Here is an 18,203-nt window from a genome sequence, read left to right as displayed (position 1 = left end):
GGGACAAACTAGAGAGTAGTTTTTCTGTTCGAAGTTTTGGGGCATTACTTTCCAACTGGTAAGCGTTTCTCTGAACAGTGGCTTGCTCCTGTTTTCATAGTCATAAACAGGCACTCTTCTTTTGTCTCTCATATTATTTATTTAAACAGTGTTAATTATTAATACAGTCACAATGGCTGCTTAGTCTTAAATTACTGTGCAACTGATTTTATGCTTTTTATAAACTTTTGCAACCACCTTTGCTGGGCTTATTATTTAATTCTTTGTAGTGACTTAGTTTGAGATGCTTCAATTTGGATATAGTATAATAAAAAACCTGTAATTTAATCTTATAATAAGCAGTTATTATGGTTAAAGACAAAATTTGTATCTTTGAAAATTATAGTATATTATATATCAAATAATAAGCTCATCAATGGTGAGTAGTAACTGTTTAAAAGAGAATTCAGAGTATTATTGTATACTTAATCTGCCATACTTAGAAAATTAAAAAGTGTTAACACACTGTTAGTGATGAATGAACAGTAGAGAAGCAACATTTTTCAAGAATTATGATTTCATACCCACATGTTTATGTTCCTGAATATTAGTTGAACCTTTTAGTGTGCTGAATGCTAGGGGAGATTTTGGATGTGTAGGTCCACTAAATTATCTTTGACAGGATCGCAATGAACGGCTCTTCTTCCGGCTTCTGTCAGAAAATGTGGAGCAGATGATGCCTATTGTTTATACTCCTACAGTCGGCCTTGCTTGCCAGAAGTTTGGTCTTATTTACCGGAGAGCACGTGGGCTATTCGTCACCATCAATGATGCTGGACATGTCTACAATGTCATCAAAAACTGGTTAGCTGAAACTAAGATGTTCTTAGTTGAATGAATTTGTAACAGGTGTGAATATTAGTGGCTTGGTAAAAACTGATTTTGTATTTGACTGATTTATTCTGCTGGGCTGCTACAAAGGTTTATTGGTATGATCCATATATGATAAAAACATATGATGTTAAATGGGATATGTACGTGATAGGATTGAGTCTGCTTAGCACCAAAAACTGTAACCAATGTGTTCTCAGGCATCTTCGGGGATAGTGTCAGTTTAAGCTGTAAGCTTTCTTCCTGTGTAAGATGACTATCCATATCTATCAGAATACTGTTAATAAAAAATAGCAATACGTCAATGCCACATTACTGAATTTCATACAAATGGAAACTAATTTACTCAAGAAGACAGATAAAGCAAAGCAATGTTTACATTGTTCAGAATGAGTTTGTCTTACCAAAATTGTCTGTTGACTTTCAGAATTTTATCTTTTCTGTTTCAATAATATTTTATATCCAGTAATAAAAAATGGAATATAGACTACTACACTATGTGATCAAAAGTATCCGAACATCCCAAGAAAAATATGTTTTTCATAATAGGTGCATTGTGCTGCCACCTACTGCCAGATATTCCATGTCAGCGATGTCAGTAGTCAATAGACATCGTGAGAGAGCAGAATGGGGCACTCTGCAGAACTCAAGGACTTCGAACTTGGTCAGGTGATTGGGTGTCTCTTGTATCATACATCTGTACATGAGGTTTCCACACTTCTAAACATCGCTATGTCCACTGTTTCCGATGTAATAGTGAAGGGGAAACATGAAGGGACACGTACAGCACAAAAGGGTACAGGCCGACATCATCTGTTGACTGACAGAGACCACTGACAGTGGAAGAGGGTCGTCAAACAGGAATTCCAAACTGCATCAGGATCCACTGCAAGTACTATGACAGTTAGGTGTGAGGTGAGAAAACTGGGATTTCATGGTCATATGGCACTGGTAAATGCCAAATGACGCTTTGCTTGGTGTAAGGAGCATAAACATTGGACGATTGAACAGTGGAAAAACGTTGTGTGGAGTGACGAATCACGGTACACAATGTGGCGATCCCATTGCAGGGTGTGGGTATGGTGAATGCCCGGTGAACGTCATCTGCCAGCGTGTGTAGTGCCAACAGTAAAATTTGGAGGTGGTGGTGTTATGATGTGGTCATGTTTTTCATGGAGGGGTCTTGCACCCCTTGTTGTTTTGCGTGGCACTTTCACAGCACAAGCCTACATTGATGTTTTAAGCACCTTCTTGCTTCCCACTGTTGAAGATCAGTTCGGGGATGGCCAATGCATCTTTCAATATGATTGAGCACCTGTTCATAACATACGGCCTGTGGCGGGGTGGTTACATGACAATAACACCCCTGTAATGGACTGGCCTGCACAGAGTCCTGACCTGAATCCTATAGAACACCTTTGGGATGTTTTTGATTGCCGACTTCGTGCCCGGCCTCACCGACCGACACTGATACCTCTCCTCAGTGCAGCACTGTGAGGAATGGGCCGTCATTCCCCAAGAAACCTTCCACCACCTGATTGAACGTGTGCCTGCGAGGGCGGAAGGTATCATCAAGGCTAAGGGTGGGCCAACACCATATTGAATTCCAGCATTACTGATGTAGGACACGACAAACTTGTAAGTCATTTTCAGCCAGGTGTCCGGATACTTTTGATCACATAGTATATATCGAAAGTGACCTTTTGCTGTGAAATCAAACTGGTACACACAGTTCCTGTAATGACTGTAAACTAAAGGTATACTACACTAAATGACTATCTCCTCTTACTTTAAGTTAGGTGCTCAAGTCCTTGAATTCACAGTGAAAAGATGACTGCTATAAGAAACCCCAGAAAAAAGTTAAAAAAGAAAAAAAACTTGTCTATCTTTTGAAATAGTAAAATCCCACAAAGAAATACAATTACTTAAAACTAATGAAGAGATATGAAAAGGCAAGGTTTCATACATTGCCAACATATTTATTTTTAAATTTTGGAGGAAAAGCAGATCACTCCAGTTTCAACAGTCAATTGTTAAATCTGCCCTAACACTATATGCATATTTCCTCCCACCCACCCACCCAATCCACCCCCCCCCCCCCCCCCCCCCCCCATTCTCATTTCCCACTCCTGACCGTAGCCCCAATATTGTTTTCTCATGACAGACATTGGCAGACACATAAGAGCTCACATTTCATCCAGTGTAAACACATCCTACACAAGAATACCTCTACCCCTATCATGAATGATGCCATTTTAGCAAGTGAGATACCTTGCCTTATGTGGATTTTGACATACTACCCTATTATTGGTATGTTCCAACATTTCTCAAAAGAAATCCTAAAACTCTTTGGCAAAGAGTAATGATAAAAAAAATCACTCTCTAATTGACTACACTACTTGCACATAATTAGGAACTGAAACTGTATTTTGAATTAAGTTGTAGACAATGAAATGAAAATTTCAATTTATATTTGGCTGTACTATCAGACACAAACAGGAGGACTAGATCAGTTGATGATGATGATGATGATGATGATGATGATGATGATACACAGGAAACATATTTGCAGTTATGAATATGAACCATCTTTGGCTGCATATTGGAACGATGACAATGAAAATTTGTTTCAGACCGGGTCTGGAACCCAGACTTCCCACTTTACACAAGCAGTCACCATAACCATTTCTGCCATATATGCATGAATCACAGGCAAACCCAGATTTCCATATGTTCTTGTCCATGATCTGCACCATACATTACATATATTCCTGCCCAGGAAGGACATATTTATTGAGAGTTGAGGGCGTGGTACTGGTAACTAAATATGAAATAGCAATGCCTGTGTTATTAAGAAATATGAAACAATGTTCTTCTGGACATACATGCAGCATGTTTCCGCAACTGATCATGTGAAACGGGAAGTCCACTTTCGATTCGCAGTGCAGCAAAAATTTTCATTGTCATACCAATATACAGCCAACAATGGTTCATATTTGCAACTGCAAATAAATTCCCTGTATTTTTTGACACCTATAGCCACTGCAGTGCCTGTTCCTCTGCTTGTGTGAGGGAACATTGCATCGTAGTTCGTAATAACATGGGCACTGCTATTTTAAGATAATGATATCCTCACACAGTGTGTTTTTATATCATTTTTTTAAGAGCAATAAACTGTACTCATTTGTCAGTTCACATGTTGTTAGCCAAATGGAACTGTATTTTACCATTCTCCATATTTGCAGATATCTTTGTCTTTTATATTGACAGTCTGTGTTCATGCGTAAAATGTCTTCCTCAAGCTTAAAATCTGTGTCAGATAATTAATGTTTTAAATGGAAATGTTGGTGTGATGTGAATGTTTCTCTAAATGCTAGAACTGGTATTTAATTGTGGTGAGTAAAAGAACTGGTACACTTTATGAATGACACTTTGAAATTGAAACTAATAATGCCGGTAATGTATGTAAGAGGATTTTCATATTTCTGGTACAGTTCACTGCCACACACAACTTGAGAGACAAGAATGTAGCTGATTAATTTAAAATGTCAGACTAACACACACTCACACTAAAAGTGAGCACAAAGTTTCTCAGCGTTAATGTGTACATGCTGACGTATAAATCGTGTTACTACCTTGAAGGCCAGATGACCAGTTGATGTTACGTATCAGATATAAGCATTTTTATGATCCACTCAAAATGAATATTTGAAGCAGACAAGGAATTTCTATCCGTCCGTTAACAAAACAATGACAATTTTCAAATTTGGCACACACCAGAGTTTAAGAAAACAAAATTTATTTCTACCTTTTGAAGACATAAAAAATTCTACCTTCAGGAGTTTGGAATCTTTTCTTTCCAGTCTACTACTTTTGTTAAGTCTGAACCTGTGACAGTGTTGTAACATCATGGACCAATACTGGCAACGCTTGCTGTTAGGTGTGTAGGAAATACGATGGAGTATGTCAGTACCTGGTTGCAAATGCCAGAGGACAGAGAAGCAGACTGACTACAGTTTTTGTAATGGTGAATTGAAGTAACTGCACAAAATCTGACATAAAATTAACTGTGAAATGCACAGTGCACTGGAAAAACAAGTGTTAACACTAAGATCTGCTAGATATTCACTACATCAATAGAAATACACAGTCAAAATCATTACTTGACAGTTAAACAACTGTTGCTGAGCTATTTCTCAATACACCCGATTTATTTGCTTCATCAAATTCACATTATATCTTGTTGCAACTTCATCTTGACCTTGGTCACTGGTACAGAGCAGTCTGTCACCACAAACATCAGTCCCAAAACCACAAAGAAAACGTGGAAGCTTTGCTGGCAACAGTTTGATAACCTTTCATGGTCCAAAGTTAGTTTTAACAATCTGTAATGAACAGCAAACAGTGTCAGTTTGGCACTCAAAATAAGATGCTTTTTTTCTTTTCACATATTGGTTGCCTGATACCATCCTTCCATAGACTATACAAAGCAAACACATTGTCAACAGGAAAAAATCATTTTATTTTGCAGACAATTCAGTGTTAATTTTTGCTAGGTTCAGTGTAATCTTTCACCTTTATATATTTATTTGCCTGTTTCGGTGTTCCGTTTTTGTAGCTTACTTCGCAATTACCATACCTTCTTTATTTTTGTCTCATAGAATTATTTTTCAAACAGTGGAAAATCCAGGATGGAATAATAACAGTATTTTGAAAAGGATAGATAGCTGCTCACTGTATGGAGATACTGAATCTCAGACAGGCACAACAAAAAGACTGCTAACATGTGAGCTTTCGGCCAAAAGGCCTTCTAAAGTAGACAGCACACAAATATCCATGCAAGCACAACTCACACATACATGACCACTGTGTCTTGCTGCTCAGGTTGGAATATTATATCAATAATATTGTATTTATTGTCATCTACACATAATATATACACTGCTGGAAAAGGAAAATTACTACAACTGGAAAGATGTCAGTTGTGATTCGATGATGCCATATGCCACCTGGGGGATATTAGATGTACTGATAATGGTTTCAGCAGACAGTTTAGTGGCATAGCTACCAGAGTACTATCTGTGTATACCCTTTCATAGGGAATTCTCTCAGCCAGAAGCTTTAGTGTGGTGCAAACATATGAAACATCCATGTGGTGAAGATGCACTTGTGCTTCTTAGAGCTGACTGAGATTTTGAAAGAGGTCAAATTGTCACCCTCTGGGTGGTGGGATGGTCCTTTCGGAAAATTGCCACACAAATTGTATGTGCCGCATCAGTTTTGCAATGATGCTGGTGTCAGTGGTCACAAGAACATTCTCACACCCATAGATGAGGTTCTTGACATCCATATAGCACAGATGCCCACCAGAATTGTCATATTTTAAGAGCAGCAGTGGCAGAGTGTACAGCTACCACAGCACAGATAAGACGTTCAACAGGAACTGTTGCAAACCAGTTATTAGCAGAGAGTCTACGGGTACAGACACTTCTAGCCTGTTTTCCACTTATCCTGCAGGATTGACATGCGCGGTTTGACTCGCGCCATCAGAGGATCATGTGGAAGGTGAAATGGCACACTTTGGTCTTCAGTGATGAAAGCAGTATCTGCCTCCACGTAAGTGATGGTTGTTCATGCGTACAACATGGACCTGATGTGCTCTGTCTTATAGAGTGCATTCACCTAAGACACACTGGCCCCACCCCAGGGGTTAAGGCCTGGGATGTAGAAAGCCACAACTCTTGTCCTTGTTTGGTGTTTCTGGAGTGGCACTAACCAGCACTTAGTGTGTGCAGAAAGTTCTTATGCCATTCTTGCAACAGGAAGGTGATGTGTTGCTCCAACAGGATAATGCTCACCCACATACTGTCCATGACACTCACTGCCCTCTGCAAGACGTGCAGCAACTTCTGTGATCAGCACAATCTGTGGACTCATCTTCAGTTGAAAACGTGTGGGATATGATGAGATGAGAAGTGACTCATGCAACTCATCAACCAAATTTTACTATGTGAACAGGTCTAACAGGTGTGGCATAATGTATCCCAGGACGGTATTCACCCTTTGTGTGATTGACTTGATGCTGAATCAGAGCCTGCATTGTCACCTGTAGAGGGCACACCACATAATGGTACAGGTGTTTCAGTGTGGGTCAATATCTAACACATTAGAACAGCTTGTGCTGTTGATCCACAAATTTTATCATTTCATGTGTTGTTGTAACAAAGAATCTTGTGTGAATTGGAAACCTCTAAAAGGGTGTACTAATCTTAGTTCCGGCAGTGTAATTACACAAACAAAAGAAAAGAAACTTTTTTGCTAAATATCTTAAATCTAATCCTTTAGACACTTCAGTGCAACTCAAGTGTTTCCCTCACCTCTGTCTGAAGCAATTTCCTTCCTCTTCATATTTTTCAAAACTTTGCTGGTTGCTTAACAGTGAAATAATTTTCAAACTTTTTAAAAAATTGGAACAGAAATAATAGTTTTATCCACTGGTAACAAATTTCCTTATACTTTAGATGACAGACAACAAAGTAGTTGTTTCAGTCTTGGACAATATTAGATGATGACCAGTGAGGATGGTACTTCTTCGCAGCTGGTTCCAAAAGGTAATGGAAGACTTAGGACCCTGTGTGGATATGGCAGAGGGAGGAGTATGGGATTTTGGGTGGCAAGGAAGATATGCTCTAGGAAGCTCATAAATAGGTTGGCTTATGAGGGCACACATGGTCACGCTACAACAGATTTGTTTGTATAGTTGCCCCTCCAAGGAGAAGTAGCTATGCTTAAGCATCCACATTGTTTGGTATATAAGGGATTAAGCTGAGGCTTTGAAGTCGTTAGGATGCTGCAACTCATCCTTAGATCCTACAATTCTCTTAACCTCAATCTCACTTAGCCTTTGCCCCACACCACCTCCATTTTTCCCTCCTGCATTCACACCCTGATCTCCATAGGCTCTCTCTTCCTCTGTTCTATTCCCTCAACATCATTGTGTGCCTACTGCTTCTCCTTCTTACTCTTTAGCTACACTTCTCCAACACTCCCTCCCACTCCCCATCCCCTTCCTTTCTTTACCCACTCTACCCATGCAACCCTTCATCCCAGGTGATCTGCAGTTCCTGGTGACAAAAACCATTGCCTTATTTCTATGTACAAAAAGTCGATGAAATGTTATCAGATTTAGGAGAACATAAATTTCGTAGTTGATTTTTGGGATGTGGTGGTGGTGGTGGTGGTGGTGGTGGTGGTGGTGGTGGTGGTGACAATGACATCAGTTATTACAACTTTTCTTCCTCTTTTTAAATTGAATTTGAAGCTTAGATCTCTGCAAAATATGTTCCATTGTACCTTTTAAAGGCTGTACATTATTTGCATGTTAAACTACTAATTATTATTATGTTAAACATAAATTGTTCCTCAGTGATTTTATCAATAGTGGTAGAATGTGTCTGGTATTCAATGCTGTTTAATATTGCAACATAACAGAGTTAGAAAATATTACTGATATTTTTGTTTATAAGAGCTGTTGTGAGGAAAGCTACTCATTTCATATTTTGCTTTTATTAATTGTAACGTATGAGCAAATTTAACCCCCAAGTTATTTTATTTGTTGTGCAGGCCTGAATCTGATGTGCGAGCCATTGTTGTCACAGATGGTGAACGTATACTTGGCCTGGGTGATCTAGGTGCCTGTGGCATGGGAATTCCTGTTGGAAAACTTGCACTGTACACTGCTCTTGCTGGAATAAAGCCTCACCAATGTCTGCCCATAACAATTGATGTAGGAACAAACAATCAGGTAAATTACTGTGTTGTATAACACTGATGAATAGATTATTTAATTTTGTTGTTTTAGTAAGGATGCTGTTTTATTGCACTGTTTGTTGCAAAAGATTTATTGATTGATAGTGAGTTCTTGGCAGTTATGTGAAGAAATTTATAACTTGAGCTAAATTTTGTGTTACTCAGCAATTGCTCGATGACCACCTCTACATTGGCCTGAGGCATAAAAGAGTGACTGGCGAACGATATGATGCCCTCATTGATGAATTCATGCATGCTGTTGTGAGGCGCTATGGCCAGAATGTACTCATCCAATTTGAAGACTTCGGAAATCACAATGCTTTCCGTTTCTTGGATAAGTACCGTAATAAGTACTGTACGTTCAATGACGACATCCAGGGCACGGCAAGTGTAGCAGTTGCAGGTTTACTGGCATCTCGCCGTCTCACCAATACAAGACTCTCGGATAATACAATTCTCTTCTTGGGGGCTGGAGAGGTATGATATAAATTGTTTTCATAATGAAATTCATTATAATATGAACAAAGTAAATCATATTCATATAATATATTCATATCCATTACATATACCGTATTTACTCGAATCTAAGCCGCACTCGAATCTAAGTCGCACCTGAAAAATAAGACTCGAAATAAAGGAAAAAAAAACTTCCCAAATCTAAGCCGCACCTGAAATTTGAGACTCGAAATTCAAAGGGAGAGAAAAGTTTTAGGCCGCACCTCCAAATCGAAACAAAGTTGGTCCATTGTAATATGAGACACAATTTAGGTCGAATGAATGACGATACAGCTACAGTAGTTTGGTTCGAGTCGAAAGCTTAGCAGTTAAGCTTTACCAGGTAGCCATTGCTATGCGTCAGGCGCTCCGTCCGTATTTATACGGATACCCTACCTTTTCCACGTGCTTCGTCTGGTTTGAATCGATTGCTTATTTTGCTTTGATCTGATAAGTGCCTTTTTCTATGTTATAGGTGTTTACGTCAGTCACTCGAAGCTGAAAATGCATTACTATACTGTCATGCATTGTTTGTCGCATTCTGATAGTGCGTGTTTACGGCCTGTAGCTGCTCGCGGCATGGCAGGCTTCTGTGCACACTACCGCCGCCTACAATTTAAAAAAGAGAGGAATCGTCTCATTAGCGAAACAATGGCAAGAGACTGCTATTTGTTGTTACTTAGACTGCTGCTTTCTTTGATAATGATCAACAAGAACCAAATAATAGACTGCGTATGATAGAACGTGTTCTGAACGAGAGTTTGGCGAAAATTTTTCTCCGTTTGAAAATCTTTGCGGCCGCTTCTTTAGTACATCAAATTCTGCACAGAGATTAGTCATCTTAGATTTAAAAATCTAGTCAGTTGCCGTGCTTCATTTCTGACTGTATCACTATTAGGCATAAGAGTAATACGAATATAAACATGACACGATACGTATATTCTTCCGCGTTTGCTGTTGTCTCACTCTAGTTTCGTAGTTTATTTGGCAGACAGGATTTAAATGAGATAGAAGCAAACATGAAAGAATACATGGCAAAATGTTTATATTCGTATTATTCTTATGGTGAAGAGAATACTGCATGTGATTCACATTTCATCAGGTTCCTATTAGCAACCATCTCTTCTCACAGATAGGAAAAAATTCACAACGTAGAGTTGGCCATATTGACAAAAATCCCAGTATTACCAGTCGGATTTTCGTAGTACATTGAAATTCAAAGATGAACAATACGGAATTTGTATTTACTTCGTTGGATTGTGTATGAAAAAGCAGTGGTCGAAACTCGGGCGGAGAAAAAAAGCTCGTCTTCCAATTTTTTTTTTTTTTTTTTTAATTTTATTTACTGACGCAGAGGTTTTGGCGCCAGTATTTATCTTTGTGGCTACAAAGGATGCCTGTGTAGCGCTACATATATTCGACGGCAGAAGTTAGTTGTGGCGGCACCTATCAACATTTTTCAGAACTTCCGCTTGCTTTGCACTCGATTCTAAGCCGCAGGCGGTTTTTTGGATTACAAAAACCGGAAAAAAAGTGCGGCTTAGATTTGAGTAAATACGGTAGATGTATTACCTTCAGCTGTAGTAAACTCTTACTCCTTTATTTCAGTTCCCCATTCTATATTCATGTGTTAAGGAAATTGATATCATATTTATGCATAGAGAGGTTCAAATCACTGTCCACCAATCTTGATTTATGTTCTCTATGGTTTGTCGTAAATTAGTTCAGGTAAGATGAGCATTTGGTAGAGCACTTGCCTGTGAAACATTAGAGTTTTGATCTGGCACACAGTTTTAATCTGCAGGGACGTTTAAAGGTTTACTGTAGACTGGCATTTAGTGCCCCACAATCTTGTACAACTGAGAAGCATCATTAATTAAACTTTGATGACCTCAGTGTGACAGTAGTGGCTCAGTGGTTATAAAACTGGCCTTGCATTTAGAAAAACAGCATTTCAGATCTGCACCTGGTTGTCATTTTTTGTTTTCCTAAGTTGCTTAAAGCAAATACTGGGATAGCTTCTCTGAAAAGTCTGATTTCTGTCTCCATTCCAAGCTAGTGCTCAATATCTACAGGCTTTGTGGTAAATGAGACCATAAGTCTTCTTCCTTTCATGGCCAAATTCTTTTCCACTATTCTTCCATATGCTCTGTAATTTTTTTTTTTTTTTCGGTACTACTGTTGCTACTTTTTTTTCTCCATAGTTCTTAAGACTAATTTGATGTAACTCTCCACTTCAGGCCTCTTAGTGTCCACATGACAACTACATTTTACATCCTCTGGAAACTGCATACTGTAGTCAAACTTTCGTCTCCTCCAATTTTTACCTTCTGCACTTCCCTTCATTTTCAAATGGTCTATCCCTTGATGCCTCAGGATATTTCCAATCAACTGGACCATTCTTTTAGCCAAGTTTTTAGTTATCCAACTTACTTTTATACTCTTTTTCCTGTAGAATTAAATTACAAAAGGAACTCTTCACTTCTTGTCTGTACTGATTGTCTGTGTTTCACTTCTGTACCAGACTAACCTCTAGACAAATACTATGTTCACATTTCGTATCTTCTATGCTTCTGCCTTTGTGAGTTATTTTGCTTCCCAAATAGCAAAACTCACCTGCTACTTTGTCCCATTTCCTAATTTTAGTGCTTCAGCAATCTTCTCATTTAATTTGAGTAAGTTCCATTACCCCTGTTTTACTTTTTGAGTTTGTATTTTATGATCTCTTTCCAAGACCTTTCCATTCTGTCTTCTAATCTTCCAAGTCCTTTGTTGATCTGACAGAATTATAATGCCATTGGCAAAGCTCATAATTTTGATTTCTTTTCAGTGCACTGTAACTCCTTTTTCAGGTTTTTCTTTGGTTTCCTTTACTGATTGAATACACGAAAGATAGGTTCCAACTCTTTCTTCCTCTCTTCTCAACTGCTGCTTCTCTTTCACGTCCTTAGGCACTTCTAACTGCAGTCAGTTTTCTGTATAAGTTGTAGGTAATGTTTTTATCCCTGTTACCCCTTGAATTTCAGAGAGTGTATTCCAGTCAACATTATCAAGGTGCTACAAACAGAGGTCTACCATTCTTAGTATATTCTATTTGATAGTTGTGGGGGCAGTATTGCAATGGATGTTCCTGCATTTCTCTGGAACTCAAATTGATCTTTCCCAAGGTTGTATTCTACCAGACTTTCTATTTTTCTGTTATAATTTGCATTAGTAACTTGCAATTGTGGCTTATTCAGCTGATGGTCTGATAATATTGATACCTATCAGTGGCTACCTTCTTTGGAATTGGGGGTTATTGCTTCTTGAAGTGTGGGTGTATTTGCTTGCCTCTGATCTTGTACTACCAGGTGGAGCAGTTTTCTTGTGGTTGGTTCTCCCTTGGCTCTCAATAATTGTAAGGGAATGTAGTTTACTACAGGTGACTTGTTGCACGTAAGGTCTTCCAGTGCTTTGTAAAATTATTGTTGCATTATAATATCTCTCATCCTGTCATCATCTACTTCCTCTTCCCTTTCCACAGTACTATCTTTAAGTCTGTTTCATTTGTATAGAACTAGTGTATATTCATTCTGCCTTTGAGACTTCTCTTCTTTACTGAATACTGGCTTGACATCAGAGCTCTCTTTTCTCAAAAGGTTCCTTCAGTTTCCTTGTAGGTAGCAAGTATCTATTTCTCCCATCATTTACAACAGTCTCTTGGGACACTGCTTCATAGTGAAAGAGCACCCCTTGCAAACTGCATGCACTTGGCCAGTGCAGTATGATCTTTTACACTAAAACCCACCTGCAAGACTGCCCAAATGTGAGGTGTTGGTCCACGTCTCCCATTCTCAGACCATCTGTCCATGGGCAGGCAAATCAGCTGGAACAGCGTGGTCCACAGCTTTGTATTTTTTCTGCAGGCATTCCTGCTTTGTCATTTTGCACTTCCTGTCAGTCTCAATTTTTAAGCGTTTGTGCTCCCTTTTGTGTGCTGTATTTGTTGCATCTTTATTCTTTTAGAAGTTTTATAAAAACGTATACACCATTATTTTTTATGAACTGTATTCCTGCAGAATTTTACTTGTATATACTGTGAGAGGTAGTGCTAGTGCTCAAAAAGATAAATCTGATTATTTGTTTTTAATTTGTGGGTAAAATTTAACATAAGATTTGAGAACATCTTAAAGAGTTATGGGTTACAGTGTATATTCTGACCAGTATGCATTATCTTTGATTGCCACTGTATAGAAATACTGTGTAAGTGACATTTCTCTTGCAGGCAGCAATTGGCATTGCAGACCTTTGTGTTCAAGCAATGCAGACAGAGGGAACCACTCTCCAAGAAGCAAGAGATAAGATCTGGATGGTTGACATTGATGGTTTGCTAGCCAAAAACAGACCTGAGGGCAAACTGGATGGTCACAAGGCATATTATGCTAAGGACCATGCAGCCACAAAGAGTCTTGCTGCTGTTGTGAAGGAGATCAAGCCTTCAATACTAATTGGTAATCCTTCCTTCTCTAAAACATACTGCCGAAGTGGATTTTTTTGGTATATTTATTCTGTCTCGAACTGCTTGTCGCGTTAGTGATTTAGGTGCCACATAACGTATCCCATTTCTTGTTAAATGAACAGATTAATGCCTGGAAAAATTTTAAATGTTGAATATGATGTGGTTGGTGTTTGTATTTCAGTCAATGCCCATTTATTTCCACTGCTATTACAAGCATTTTCCCAAAATAAGGTCAGCAAAGTGCAAAGACTTTGAGCCTAACACAAGTAAATGAGGGACAATTTATTATAACTATTCCTGTGATTTCAATACCCCTGACTGTGTGAAACAAACTGATTCAGACTCATAAGACTGCTTTGTGTGTTTTACTCATTGAGTACTCAGCAAACAGTGGGTGTGGCACTTTACATTTTACCTATTTAAAGACGTGCACAGTAAGGTAGTCACAAAATATAAAAAAAAAACACAGCAATTTTATAGTCAGTAACAATGTATAAGATAGGAATTGTGAGCAATAATTTCAAGCATTTGATGATAGATTGATCAACTATTAACAGTGTATTCTTAAAATCACTGTGATAGGTTATACAGTATGATCCCGCTTTTACGTTCCCTGAATTAACATTTTTCCGCCGTTTATGAAATTTTTTATTGGTCTTGTTGCATTTCCTATGCCCACAGTGTTAATTTTCACCCAATTTTGCATCAGCATATTTATAATTTTCCTGCAATTTACACATCACGAAAAATGTTTGTGGAGAAAAAATGGTGGTGGCATGATGTTGACCATCCGGTAGTGTTTACAAATATTATGTCTTTAAGTTTGTTGACACCAGGGCACTCTACTCAGCTGATTTTAACCGGTTAACATGTAAAAGTTGGAACAGTTCGTGCCGTATCTCCCGTCACTGCCAAGCTCTACTTGACGTGGTGGAACGAAGATATCATGACCAATTACAACCATTTCCAAACTGCCTCTACTGCGCAAACGCAATTTCGTGATTGTTGTGATCATTGTGACACCATTGTCGAACCATATTTAGCATGTTTCGGCGTACAGCCACTTGGAGTGCTAATTGACACTGTCATTCACTTTTCATTGCTCAAATATTTTTAGTTTAAGCACAGTGCCAGTTACGTATTTTATTCATGCTGAGCAAAACGTCTTTTGAGAATTTATTCTCGTTGTCAAGTGGAGTATTTATGTATGTATTTTTTGTGATGTTACACAAGCAATGTGAGTGACTCTGTGTGTGTGTGTGTGTGTGTGTGTGTGTGTGTGTGTGTGTGTGGTGGGGGGGGGGTTACTGGAGTATCCTGCACCTTTTTTTTCAATCACATAGGATTAATGCATTGTTACAGTGACCAAAATTAACCTTTTCTTGAAAGAGAGGCTCGTTCTTCATATTCAGTACCATAAGTAATGGTCATTTCATAAGGTAAGATGACCCTTCTTCTTTTGATCATCTTCTGTTTTTCAATTCCCCATAACTTTTTTTTAGATGTCTTGTTTTGCATCCATGTAGTGGTAAAAAGTATGATCAAACGTACTAACCACCAATACATCCGTTTAAACAGTTGCAATCCATTTCATACCAAGAGGTCTTTCCCACACAGCCAAGCCACCAGATGTCATTTCATCTGTAATTTACTCCGTATCTCCAATTATGCCAAGGGTCCCATGGGAACTTTCATAGACTGAAATCACCCTCCCAACCTTGTCCAGAAACAGACCTCCCTGCCTTTTCTCTCCAATCACCTACCACCTCTCACATACCTACGGTCTGGTCACAAAGGAGCACTCCTCTCATGACTCAATAACACCCAGAACTGGAGGAACTGAATCACATTCTCTGCCAAGGTTACAACTACATCTCATCAAACTGTGATATGAGGAATATCCTCCCCATTCTGCTTCCCATCCTACAGTGCTATCTGCAACACAGCAAACCTGCACAATATTCTTGTCCATCCCTACTCCACTAGTGCTCCAAAGCCCTTGCCCCTTGGCTCATATCGCTGCAGGAGACATAGATGTAAGACTTCCCCTATACATCCTTCCACTACCACCGACTCCAGTCCTGTCATGGATATCTCTTACTCCATCAAAGGCCGAGCTATCTGTGAAAGCAAGAATATGATCTACAAACTAAGCTGAACCACTGTGCCACTTTCTAGATGGCGTGGCAACTAGCAAACTTCCCAAACAGTGACCAATAGACAGCTGGATCTCACAGTTGCTAAACATGCTGCCCAGCAAGATGTGCTTCACTTCAGTGACTGCTTCACAGACTGTGGCATCTGGATTTTGCCTGCTAACAACAGCTTTTCTGGATTGTGCTACTGGGAACTCTACTTACAACATATTATTAGTCCCTGTAACCCCACCCCCCACCACCTCCTTCACTAGTCCCTGTCCTCCACCAACTTACTCCCTTCTCTGCTTCCATTCCATCACTTATGATGCCTTCTATACCATCAATGGACCCCCCCCCCTCTCTCTCTCTCTCTCTCTCTCTCTCTCTCTCTCTCTCTCCCCCCCCCCCTCTCCCCCTCTCCATTTCCTCCTTTCCACAAAAACCCATTCTTGAGAAAACCGTTCTTAGGTACTGCTTGAGTGTTTTTGATCCCCATCAGGTCAGATTAAAGGAAGGCATTGAAGCACTTCAGAGGTGGGCTGCTAGATTCATTTGCAGATTTTCAGTAGGTTCGATCAAAACACTAGTATTACGGAGATACTTCGTGAACTCAAATGGGAATCCCTGAAGGGAAGATGAAATTCTTTTTGCGGAACACTATTGAGAAATTTTAGAGAACCAGCATTTGAAGCTGCTTGTAGAACATTGTACTGCTGGCAACATACCTTTCACCTAAAGACAGAAGAGGGGAGGAGAGGGGAGGGGAGGGGAGTACATACAGTCATTCCCTTGCTATGTTTGCAAGTGGGACAGGAAAGGATAGGACTAGTACTGTCACAAGATACCTTCTGCCATTCATTATATGGTAGCTTGTGGAATATGTGTAGATGCAGAACTGATTGTTTTACTGGTGTCAGAAGGTGTGGAAGTTGAATGTGCACCAGAGGGTATGGACCTGGATACCCACTAGGGGTCTCTGTGCTCTGGCGTGTGCATGCACAGCGAGCCCCCTCATGCAAGTGTACCACTCTCTGTACCGCAGCCAATCGCGTTTCTCGCAATCGTATTTAGGTGGCCGCGTGGTGCTTCCCTGGCAGTCTGGTACTGTTGTTGTTCAGAGTGTTCCTGCATTGTTGTTGTCTTGCCATGTTTATCAGTTCTTGCTTGCATGCCTCGTGTTGTGTCCTGTTCTGTCGTAGTTTCTGTCATTCCTTACTTGTTCGTCTGTCCTGTCCATTTGTTGTTAGCGATACCCCCAGAGGCTGGCAGCTTTGTGTCTCCATTCTCTACCATGCACCGCTCACCAGTCACTCGCGACTATAACAGTTTTCCTTGTGAAAAGGGGGGGGGGGGGGGGGAGAGAGAGAGAGAGAGAGAGAGAGCACGGGGTCCCGGGTTGCGGCGGGGTCAGGGATTTTCACCTGCCTCAAGATGACTGGGTGTTTGTGCTGTCCTCAGAATTTCATCATTATTCATGAAAGTGGTGAGATTGAACTGAGCAGAGGTTGGGAATTTGTATGGGCGCTGATAACCACGCAGTTGAGCGCCCCATAAACCAATCATCATCATCCTCTAAAAGCAGAAAATGGAAACACCTCTGTAAGCACCCCCAGTTGCTCTGGCATCTGGAAGCAAGGATTTTTGCAAAGAAGAAGGAAAAAATCCAAATTTCGTAAATGCATAATTCCTGGTCAGTGACGGATACAAATTCACCCATGGTAAACACACCTTGCTGGAAGCAGCTCCTTCTTTTCCATAAAGAAAATGGTGGTCCTTCCAGAATAATGTACATGAAAATTATGGTTTGATGAAAACTGCCTTGGCTTTCTGTCATCATCCCATTTTCTTGGATATGTAACTATAGAATATGTGTTGAAATAGGTGCAGAACAACCTTTGTAATCAGCTTTTTTGTTTCAGGTGCATCAGCTGCTGGAGGAGCCTTCACACCAGAAATTTTGAAGGATATGGCATCTTTCAATGAGAGACCTGTTATATTTGCTTTGAGCAATCCAACAAGTAAAGCTGAGTGCACTGCTGAACAAGCATATACAAACACAGAGGTGAGCAATTCTGCAACTGTAAATAACTGAGAATAACATACATAAACAAGAGAAAGGATCCATTAGTATTTGTTTGTAGAATTAGTGATAAACCTCTGTTGTCTTGGTAAATATCCAAAACTCTATGAAATAGAAGAAACAGTTTGCTATGTGATGCTCCATAATGTGCATGTAGACTTATTCGTGCAGGGTTACATTTAAGAAAAATTAGTGAAAAACAGTCTTAATCGCATGGATGTTTATTAAAATATGTCCAATTTCAGCTACTAGTAGTAGGCCATCCTCGGATTATACATCATCCGGATGATGCTGACAATGATTTTGTTCGGAA

The 18,203-nt window shown here is 39.6% G+C and overlaps 1 protein-coding gene across 3 annotated transcripts in view; it reads left to right on the top strand.

The window, feature by feature from the left end:
• LOC126161696 (NADP-dependent malic enzyme) overlaps positions 1–18,203 on the top strand; it is a 75,140-nt gene that overhangs the window by 27,061 nt on the left and 29,876 nt on the right. For all 3 annotated transcript variants that reach the window (XM_049917715.1, XM_049917713.1, XM_049917714.1), the window contains exons 4-8: positions 662–843; positions 8,494–8,674; positions 8,845–9,156; positions 13,439–13,664; positions 17,730–17,872. In XM_049917715.1, coding sequence (XP_049773672.1) covers positions 662–843; positions 8,494–8,674; positions 8,845–9,156; positions 13,439–13,664; positions 17,730–17,872 — 1,044 coding nt within the window. The remainder of the gene's footprint in view (positions 1–661; positions 844–8,493; positions 8,675–8,844; positions 9,157–13,438; positions 13,665–17,729; positions 17,873–18,203) is intronic.

The sequence above is a fragment of the Schistocerca cancellata genome, chromosome 2, assembly GCF_023864275.1.
Source record: "Schistocerca cancellata isolate TAMUIC-IGC-003103 chromosome 2, iqSchCanc2.1, whole genome shotgun sequence".
NCBI classification, from domain to species: domain Eukaryota; kingdom Metazoa; phylum Arthropoda; class Insecta; order Orthoptera; family Acrididae; genus Schistocerca; species Schistocerca cancellata.
Note: the sequence above shows the minus strand (reverse complement) of the source record. Positions and strands in the feature narration are given on the sequence as shown.